A 10,513-nucleotide genomic window follows, 5' to 3' on the forward strand; every position below is an offset into this window, starting at 1 on the left:
TGGAAAATGTAAGCAGGAAACAGAAAATATTGAAAGCTGCTTGTGATGATCATCTAACATATTCTCTCTAAAAATATAATGTTTTCATACAAAGGGTACACATGTTGGATGACAGGAGCATGGCATACTTAGAATTAGTGACATGGATTACAGCTTCGCATACTTCTTGATAGTCTCTGCATAGTCCTCGACGGAATGAGGCGCTTGTCGATAGCATAACAGAGTGACCTTCGATGTCGATAACAATGCTTTGCTTCCCGAGGGAGAAGGGTCAATCTTCCTTATCTGCACCTCCCAAACCTTCTTAACATCAACAACCATGCTAGCAACGCTTAGTGGATCAATTATCATGTCAACAAATCATCACAAACGATTAGCATGCACTGATGAAAATATTACTGCCAAGAAAACCTTAATTGCTTTACAGTCTGCCTTTAGGTATCTCTGGACTGAAAACTTTAGATTTGGTCCTTTTTCTAGCATAGTTTGTAGCAGCTTGATGTCACTATGGTAGAGAATCTTATTACCAGGGCTTCGCAAGACACCAGTTGATGCTTCACACACAATGCATGTTTTGTTTTATGACCTGCAATTCCTTGAACTTATTTGATCTCTTAAGAAGTTATTTCTTGTCACATAAGAGTTCCTTTTTGTTTGTTGGGCATGGGAGAAAGGAGAGGAGTAAGGTCAGAAAGGACGATCATTGTTACAATTGGCATGAAAAAAATGGTGGATTGAACAATCATTTTCATTTTTGGAAACATGAAGATAAGATGAGTCTTTGTTTCTTTTGCTTATAGGAAACATTGTGATGTGCATTGGTCTCATTGCTGTCATTGGGTGATGCCATATGAATTGTTGTCTCAAAGGGAATATACAAACAGTCAATCAACACCCATCACACAATCAGTCAATCAACGCTCACCACACAAGCGCCACATAAGGCCCATGGAAGGAAAAAGCCTGCCACCCACTTGTCCGAATGGACAGGAGTCCAAGGGACAACTCGAGACGATTATAAACCACCTCTCAAATGGAATATTCTTCATGGGTCCATGAGTAGCTTGGGCAATTACAAATTGCCTCTCCTATAAAATATTCATGAGAATATTTTATCTCTCCAATGTCAAGTATAAAAACACACCCTCAACTCCAAGTAGAGAGGCGTTGAAATCAAGAACATAGATCCACAAAAAATGACCTCAGAACTAACTTGAGTGTAGGAGGGACTAGCTCGAGAAGCCTCTCCTAACTTCGATCTTTGTGCAAGATCGAACAATCCTACACATAAGAATTAGGGCCACGATGGGTTGACAAATACGTCAATGATATTTTCCCCAAATATTTTGGCATTAGAGGAAGGGCCCGATATCATAGGAGAGTCTGTGAGTCGACCCTGTCAATGAACTCTCGGGTGAGGAGGCTCCGCCCCCAACTCATAGCACTTTTGTTCAAACAGGGCAGCAACCACCCCTTCGCTACGTGGATGCATCCACTTTGATGCAAATACATATGCAACCGATGCAATACTGGCACCCATTCAGTGACCCGAGACTCTCGCCCCTAGGAGTGTCACAGGGCTATGTACTCATCCCTCACTTAGCATTCTTGAACCTCACTTAGTAAGTGCAAGCTTTAGTCGACATGATGCAGGTTGTTGCCCCAGTTATGCGCTAGCTAGCCCAACAAGCGATGCCACCACCTCAACCGTGGTTGGCAACTCAACAACCATCGCCATCGACATCCGTTGGGGTCCCCCACCCGACGAGTTGCCAACATCCTATGGGCATTTGAGGCCCACCGAACCACCGGTCGAGGGAGCGCCTTGCTCCCCGACGATGGAATTCAGTAGACCGCCCCACCACTGGCCTACTCCGCTCGAAACCGAGACCCACTCAACCGATTTAATAGACAACTCTTTGAGGATCCAACTATAGCAAATGGACTAGCGTTTGGAAGAGATGCATTGGTCACCATTTATCCAGGAGTGAGGGGCAAGTCTACCCCACCTCACGTCGTTCACCATTTATCTAGGACATCTAGGAGGAGTTGATCCCAACAAACTTTTGCCTCCCATTTGACGATGTTACTGGCCTAGTGGAGCACGTCGTTGCCTCCTGGGCACAAATGTCACTATATGACACTTCGAATGCCCTAATGAGCTGTAACTTCTCGACCACCTTAAGAGACCTGGCAAGAGAGTGGTATGCTCGTCTAAAACCGCTCTCCATTAGCTGCTTTGGTTAACTTACAAAAGAGTTCGAGCTCCACTTCCTCGGGAATGTGTGCTCGAGGCCATCGACAACGATGCTTCTCGAGCTCAGACAAGGCAAGGAGGAGACACTCTCGGACTTCGTCACCCAATTCACCAACGAGATTCGAGGTGTGGATAATACTCACCCGTTGCTCATGATCTAGTCCTTTATAATGGGACTGATGCCCTCTCACCTCTTTTGGTCATTGGTGGAGAGGACAACGGTGACAATCCCCAAGGTACTTCAAAGGGCTAATTAATACATTCTCATCGATGCAATGGTCTCGGGTAAGCATGGAGAGCCTCACAAGAGACCTAGGCAGAAGCGACCATAATCTGCCCCCGTCTTGAGGTCACCACAACGGAGAAGTGAACAACCCGACCTGCCTCGCCCGAGGTCCAAACTGACCCTCGTGAACTTGACCAGGACTGAAATTTTTTTACATTTAAAAGAATAGGGCCTACTGAAAAACCCTCGACCGATGAGGACTCTACTGAAGAAAAGAGACAGATCCAAATACTATCGTATCTACTTGCATTATGGCCATGGCACAAAGGACTATCATGATTTAAAAGAACAAATTGAATATCTTATTTGTCAAGAGCACCTTGGGTGGTTCATCCGAAGACATTAGGAGCCATCACCTTGGTCTCATAGGCCAATTGAAAGGCAGATCGATGTCACCATCGGTGAACCAACCTCGGGAGGAGATAGCACCTCGAGTTGCAAAGCTTATGCCTGAGCCACAATTGGGAAGCACCCCAGGACTAGGACAACCAAGAAATAACTTTTAGAGAGGGAAAGAAAAAGTGCCTCGACTCGAACCACGATGACGCCTTAGTGGTCTCCATGAGAATGGTCAATGCTTGGGTAAAAAGGTTCGTGATTGATACAAGTAGCTCTGTTGACATCCTCTACTTCGACACCTTTCAAAACTTAGGTTCTCGACTAATAACCTCACCTCTACGGCTTCTTCATTGACGAGATTCACGGGTGACTCAATCTCTCCTCACGAGACCATGAGCCTACATGTCACGTTTGGAGACGAACTATGCTCCAAAACAATTATGACCAAGTTCATGGTCGTCAACATCCCCTTAACATACAACGCCATCATAGGCCGACATACGTTGAACAGGATATCGGTAGTGGTGTCGACCTATCACATGATTATGAAGTTCCCGACCAACACCAACAGTGGAAAATTGAGGAGCAACCCGAGGGAGTCCCATTGGTGCCACCTCACAATGATCTCCTTACCAAAGAAGGTCCGACCTGAGGTACCACCTACATACCCCCGAGATTCCGCCAAATCTTATCTACACCCGAAAACGATGGAGTCGTTGATTAAAACACCCCTGGACAAGGCCCATCCAGATCTGGTCGTCAAGGACGAGGCAAGGTTACCCAACGAGAAGCGAGGACAACTTATCAGCTTCCTTAGAGAGAACATCGAGGTGTTTGCGTGGTCGCCAAGAGATATGTCAAGAATTGATGCGAGTGTGGCCCAACGTCGCTTGAACATCTCCTTAGAGGCATGGCCAATCAAACAAAAGCCTCACAAGTTTGCTCCCGACTACCAACAAGCAATTAGCAACAAAGTAGACAAGTTGTTAGGAGTGAGGTTTATTACCGAGGTGCAGTACCTGTAGTGGCTCGCCAATGTTGTACTTGTCAAGAAGTCAAATAGAAACCGAAGAATGTGTGTTGACTATATTGATCTTAACAAGGCGTGTCCAAAGGATAACTATCCACTCCCTCGGGTTGATCAATTGATCAACGCCACCTTAGGTCATGAGCTCCTCATATTTATGAATGCATTCTTGGGGCATAACCAAATATGGATGGCACTAGAAGATTGGGAACACATCCTTCATCATCGACCAAAGCACTACTGCTACCGAGTCATGCCATTTAGATTGAAAAACATAGGGGCAACATATTAAAGGATGGTGAATAAAATGTTCAAGCACCAGATCGAGAGAAATGTTGATAGTTAAGAGCAAAAAGACTAACTCATATTTGGCAGACTTGGCTGAGAGATTCTAAATCTTAAAGAGGTGCAACATGCGTCTTAATCTGACTAAGTGCACTTTCGGAGTCAACTTAGGAAAATTCCTTGGGTTCATCGTGTACTAGAAGGGGATAGATGCAAACCTAAAAAAGGTACAAGCAATATTGGAGATGCATCCACCCCATTTGATCAAAGAAATTCAACAACTAACAAGGCGAATGGTGGCACTCAATTGGTTCCTATCCCAATTTAGTGATAAGTGCCTACCCTTTTTTTGATCCCTTATTAACTCGAAGGGTTTCTTGTGCACCGAGGAATGCTAGGAGGCTTTTGAAAGACTAAAGTACCACTCGCCCAACTACCGTAGCTCTTCTCCACCTCGGGAGAGACCCTCAGTCTCTACCTTGCTACCACCATCTTGGCAGTTAGCTTCGTGCTAGTTCAAGATAATGCGAGAGTTCAAAAGTCTATTTATTATGTTAGCCACGTCCTAATGCGAGAGTTCAAAAGTCTATTTGCTCTAGTGCTTGCAGCGAGAAAGCTTCGCCCATACTTTCAAGCACATGTCACATAGGTCATCACCAACCAGCCACTCCGACAAGTTCTGTCTCGGTTTGTCATCTCAGAGCAACTACTAAAATGGTCCGTAGAGCTGAGCGAGTTCGACATATGGTATGCGCCGAGGATTGCCATAAAAGCATAGTTGGCAAATCTTATCTCGGAGCTGACTCCCCCACTCGAAGATGGTAGTAATAGCCCCAATGGCATGGATACTATTTATCAATGGCTCAGCCACTTTGGAGAGGGGCAATGTCGGCCTCCTCTTGAAGAGCCCAAACCAACAAGTGTATGAGCAAGTCCTCCGATTCGAGTTCAAAATTTCCAACAACGAAGCCGAGTACAAGGCACTCATCTCGAGGCTCTGACTCGCTTGAGCACTCTTAAGTCTAAGACCTAACTGTGTTTAGTGACTTAGAATTAGTTGTGAGCCAAGTAGAGAGGAGTTACAAAGCCCGAGATGCAATCATGGCAAAGTACCTCGCCAAGGTGCAAAGATTAGCTCACAACTTCTCTTGACTCCATGTGTTTTGGGTTCCCCATAAAGAAAATACCTAGGCTAATGTGCTCGTCTGATTGGCATCCACCCAGACTCCAGAACAAAGCTGGCCGCTGGTTGAGACGCTATCCACCTAAACCATTTAGAAGCTCGACGTGGCTATGATCGAGGAGGAACCGAGCTAGATGAACTAGATCCTACGCTACAAAAAAGATAGGACGCTCCCAATTGACCTCGTAGCAACCCGAAGAGTCAAGCACCACCAACTATGGTATTGCCTAATCAATGATCACCTGTTTTGTAGGTCCTTCAACCAACTGCTCCTCAGATGCTTAACTCTCCTAGAGGTTGAGACGGTGCTTGCCAAGGTGCATGAGAGTATCTATGGAGAGCACATCGACAAATGGACTCTCACCTTTAAGGTGCTACGGTAGGGGTTCTACTAGCCCACATTACGTAAAGATGCAATTTCTTATGCCTACAAGTACCATAGGTGCTAAGGGTTTGCTTTGATACCATGTTGACCTGCAGTCCCCTTGAGCCCGATCGATTGTAGGTGGCTATTCGCCTAGTGGGGTATGGACCTCCACGAGTCCTTCTCATTGGCCTCGAGCCAACGAAGGTTCTTCATCGTGTGAGTAGATCACTTCACGAAGTGGGTAAAAGCCAAGCCACTGGCATCAATAATCGAGAAATAAGTCGAAGGATTTGTATGGAAGAATATTATCACCCACTTAGGGACCCTGAAAGCCCTTATCATCGATAATAGGACTCAATTCAACAACCCAAAATTCAAGGAGTTTTGCTAGTCTTACGGGATTCATCTAAGATTCAGCTCGGTGGCTCATCCTTAAACCAACGATTTTGCCGAGGTTACCAACCAAGCCATTTTCGAAGGTCTCAAGAAGCAAGTCATCGGATCAAAGGGTCTCTGGGTGGACGAGTTGCCGAGAATCTTATGAACCTCTTGGATGACACCTAAGATCGGGTTAAGAGAATCATTATTCAACTTAGTTTTTGGTACTGAGGCTGTTCTGCCACCCGAGATAGTCTTCTCGACACCTCGTGTCGAAAACTTCGATGAGGAAGCCTTTGAGGTAGAACTTCGAGCCGAACTTGACCTAGTCAGCAAGACCTGAGCAACTACACACCTACGAATGTCGAGGTACAAAAAGGCAGTGGCCAAGCTCTACGACCGAAATGTCCGGCTCGGGGGAATTCAGCTAAGATACCTGGTGCTCTGCAAGGCCGAGATAAGTGACCCAACCTGATCTCGAGGGAAGCTGGCGCTTAACTAGGAAGGACTATATCAAGTCGTCGAAGTCGTTTGAGATGAGACATATCATCTGGTGTTGCCGAGAACATGGCACATTCCAAACTTGAAGTTTTATCCTTAAGGCCTCCTTCGGGTTCGGCTAAGGCATACTTTAAACTTGCAAAATACATCTTTAATAAAGGAAAGGTGTAATTTCATTGCTCCAAGAGGTATTAGATCAAACAGATTGTGCCTATACAACCAAAACAAGGCACTAACCTACAAAAAGGTACAAGAAGTGCTCTACAACCAAAATAAGACATCGATCTACAAAATAAAGAGAGCCATGAACCTCCTGCATAGGTTAGATAAACCGACTCCATAACTCCAAAAGCAATCGGGTAATGAATCAAGCATTTAGTCGAGGCGATGAGTCGAGGTTATAGTCGAAAGACATCTTGCTCTCTATCTGGACATTTTGGTCCTCGAGATAGTTGATGAAGGGGTTCTCCTCAAGCTTCATCTCGGGATACCTCGCCTTAAAGCAAGCTAAGACGATCAGGTACTTGAACTGGTATGAGGCAACCCCTAACCTCTCTAGCCCCTTTATAAACTTGATAGACACCTTGTAATCGGTAATCACTTCTTCTCGATGCCTTAGCACCTTATTCTGCTCGGCTTGTAGCATTTCCCTCAACTCCCAAGCTTACTCTCCGTCGCGACAACCTTTTTTTTTCGAGTTTCGAGCCGTGCGCCTTCATCGAGTCCAATTCTCGAACGAGCTACAACAGCTCATCCTCCATGACCCAGTTCCGAGCCCAAACCTCCTTCAGCTGTTTGCAAAAGTGGCATGCCCTCGCTCGACTTTCTCTAGCTACCATGCCGGCTCGATCCCCCGAGCCTTCACATTAGCAATGACAGAGGGGTCTGCTCCCGCCTTCTCTAACTTCTCGACCTCCGCTTTTCCCATGCCTGTTGGTCAATAACAATGCTAGCATCTCGTACACAGTTGAGCAAGGTCATCACATAATGATGGTGTTGTAAAAGTAAAGACGAGTGGTTAAGCAGTGTAGAAAACTGAGAAAAGCTAACCACGACCCGGCTTACTAGTACTTCGTTGTGATGGCCATGGTTGAGCAACACCTCCGAGGGGGAGCAGTAGATCTGTTTCGCCACCTCCAAACATAGGGATCCACGGTAGTACCACTCTGAGGCTTCCCCATCGCCCCACACCTTATGCCCCTCCTACAAGCCCTCCCATTTGGCTGAAGTGGTGCACTTGAGGTTGGGTCGGGTAGATTGGCTATTGTCAAAGCCGCGAAAGCCCAAGACTTCCCCCTGCACAAGTCGACCATCGGCCTCGTTCTTTCCCCCTCTTGTCCCGAGGGGGACCTGACCCGTGTAAAGATAAATCCACTACGATTGAGACGCAAAGCCAAATGTGACTGAGACACATGAGTCGAGAAAAATTGATCGTGTTAGAAGACCTGCTATGATAGAGGAACATAATGCTCATAACCTCCCTTTAGACCTAGTTGCTGTCGAAGTTTCATCTATAAATAGTTCATAGTTAATATTAAACGAATAGCTAATAGATAAGATCAGCTAATAGCTAAAATTTTGTAGTTTCCTCAATCAAGGCGAATGGCGCCTGAGTCGCATAAGTCAGAAAAATCTGATATGCATGAAGACAAATCCGCTACGACGGAGGCACAAGGCCAAATGCGTCGGAGTCATGTAAGTTAGGAAAACTCGACCCGCGTGAAGATAAATCCGCTACGATGAAAGCACAAAGCCAAATACACCCAATGCATGAATTGAAAAAACCTGATCCCCACCAAGATAGATCTGCTACGACAAAAACACAAAGCCAAATGTGCCCGAAAAGCGTAAATCAAAAAATCTGGACCCGCACCAAGAGAAATCTGCTATAACAAAAACACAAGCCCAACATGCCCAAAACATCTAAATTAAAAAATCCCAACTAGCAAGACACGATCCTGAATGCTCCTATGTTAGACAAAATAAACAACACGATTCGAACCCCTCTCGTAAAAGGCCCACATAAGGCCTATGGGAGGAAAAGGCCCAGATGGCTTGCTGCCCACTTGCCCACGTGGACAGGAGTCCAAGAAGCAACTCGGGCCAGTTACAAATCATCTTCCCTATGAAATATTCATAGGAATATTTTGTAGGAATCTAAGGGGCAGCTTGGGGCAGTTACAAATTACCTCCCCAGTAAAATATTCATGAGAATATTTCATCCGTCAAATATAAAAACACACCCTCAACTCTAGGTACAGGGGCGTTGAAATCAAACACATAAATCCACAAAAGTTGACTTTGGCACTAACTTGAGCGAGGGATCAACTCGGGAAGTCTCTCTCGATTTCGTTCTTTGTGCAAGTAACAACACCTTGGAGCCACCTTGGTCACCACCTCGAACAATCCTATGTATACGTATCAAGGCCACGTCAAACTAATAACGATGTCAACGATATTTTCCCAACACTGTCTTATAGGAAACCATGACTTTGGGCTCATAATATCATCGTAGAACATAGTGATGCCATATGAATTGCATAATTGATTTCGAATTCTGATGTTGTTAACTTGACTCTTAGTTTTTGTGCAGAAAAATAAGAATGCATACGTTTAACTCATAATTCCGATGTATAAACTTATCATTGTATGGAAGCAAAAACAAAGGTTGATTTCGAACATTGGGAACAGAAATGATTTCAACAGATGCCTAAGGTTGTTGATGTGATCATTGGAATGAATGAGGTGACTGTAAAAGACCTTAATTTAGCATATTATGTATTTATCAGATATAACCTGTCTTTTTGAAGAGAAGAGGAAGCGGACAATCACATCTGGGATTTCTTGTTGTCCACTAAACTCTCCCACCTAATCTTCTCCACCTTCAACTAATATCTCGTCCACTAAAATTTATGGTAATCCACTATTAGAACTTTGGAACATGATATTTCTATGGATGAGTTTAGTGTAGTGTGTGCAGAAGATGAGATTGCTTACTTGGATGGCTCCGCCAACCTGAATGGGCTTCGCTTCCGCCTCTACTTCTTCGCCGAGCAGAGCAGCCTTGACGTGGTTGGTGCAGAGTTGGACGCCCGCCACTCGTCGGAACCCGGAGGCCACATAGGCTCCCAAACTGGCCACCGATTCCGCCACCAGAGCCGAGACTCCTCCGTTTAGGACGTCAAAGGGCTGACACAGTAAACACAACGATCAGAGAGGGCGCAGAGTTTGGCCAGAGGGGGCAGAGTTCTTCTACCTGGCAACACGTTTCGGTGACCTTGAGGCGGCCGGTGAGTTTCCCAGGCGAGATTAGCGTGTACTGGAAACCGAGGGCGTGGAGGGTGCGGTCGATGCTCGCCATCGGCGGCGGCGGCGACGAGGAGTCCTCTGCTTCGGTCATCTCTTCTTGGTTAGGGCGAACTACCGCGCCTACGGACCGCCCCTTTAACTTCACGTCACGATAGCCTCTAATATCCTCGGCTTGACGCTGCGACTTGAGTCACGACTGGCGAGGAAGGACGTGAAGTGCTTCCACGGACGTCACAGATTGGAAGAGTGGGTAGAACCGGAATGTCTCTCTTCTCTCTGCTGACACACGTTTCCTCGAGTTCTTCACTCACGCTTTCCGTATATTCTCACCTGCAGCATCATTGCTTACGAAAACTCGTTTCTGACAGCAGCGTCTTGCCCTTCGCTTCTACATATATTTTTAAGTATCCTCGTTGACCTTCTTGCGAACACTTTCAGTTCGTCTTTGTTGACTGTGTCAGAATTTTGCAGCAGGCAGTTGGCGTGTGAGATTGTTTACATTAAAACAATCTTGTTTACATTATTTTTATTTTTTCTTGTTTTTTGGCGATTAAAACTTGAAACATTTCCTTGGAAAGCAT

General features: G+C 45.6%; 1 protein-coding gene across 1 annotated transcript; it reads right to left on the reverse strand.

Moving 5' to 3' along the window:
- Positions 1–46: 46 nt before the first annotated feature.
- Positions 47–10,079, reverse strand: LOC135674214 (1,4-dihydroxy-2-naphthoyl-CoA thioesterase 1-like). The gene is made up of 3 exons (XM_065183826.1): positions 9,880–10,079; positions 9,621–9,812; positions 47–300 (listed from the first exon to the last, which is right to left on the reverse strand). The coding sequence occupies exons 1-3, from the start codon at positions 10,021–10,023 to the stop codon at positions 148–150; spliced, it is 489 nt and encodes a 162-aa protein (XP_065039898.1). The 5' UTR covers positions 10,024–10,079; the 3' UTR covers positions 47–147.
- Positions 10,080–10,513: the final 434 nt, after the last annotated feature.

The sequence above is a fragment of the Musa acuminata genome, chromosome BXJ1-5 (genome assembly GCF_036884655.1).
Source record: "Musa acuminata AAA Group cultivar baxijiao chromosome BXJ1-5, Cavendish_Baxijiao_AAA, whole genome shotgun sequence".
Classification (NCBI taxonomy): domain Eukaryota; kingdom Viridiplantae; phylum Streptophyta; class Magnoliopsida; order Zingiberales; family Musaceae; genus Musa; species Musa acuminata.

Coding starts and splice junctions, on each gene's coding strand:
- LOC135674214 (XM_065183826.1), bottom strand. CDS start 10,023: ATGACCGAAGCAGAGGACTCCTCGTCGCCGCCGCCGCCGATGGCGAGC. Junction 9,813..9,879: donor TCACCGAAACGTGTTGCCAG/GTAGAAGAACTC, acceptor TTACTGTGTCAG/CCCTTTGACGTCCTAAACGG. Junction 301..9,620: donor AGGTTGGCGGAGCCATCCAA/GTAAGCAATCTC, acceptor GATGTTAAGAAG/GTTTGGGAGGTGCAGATAAG.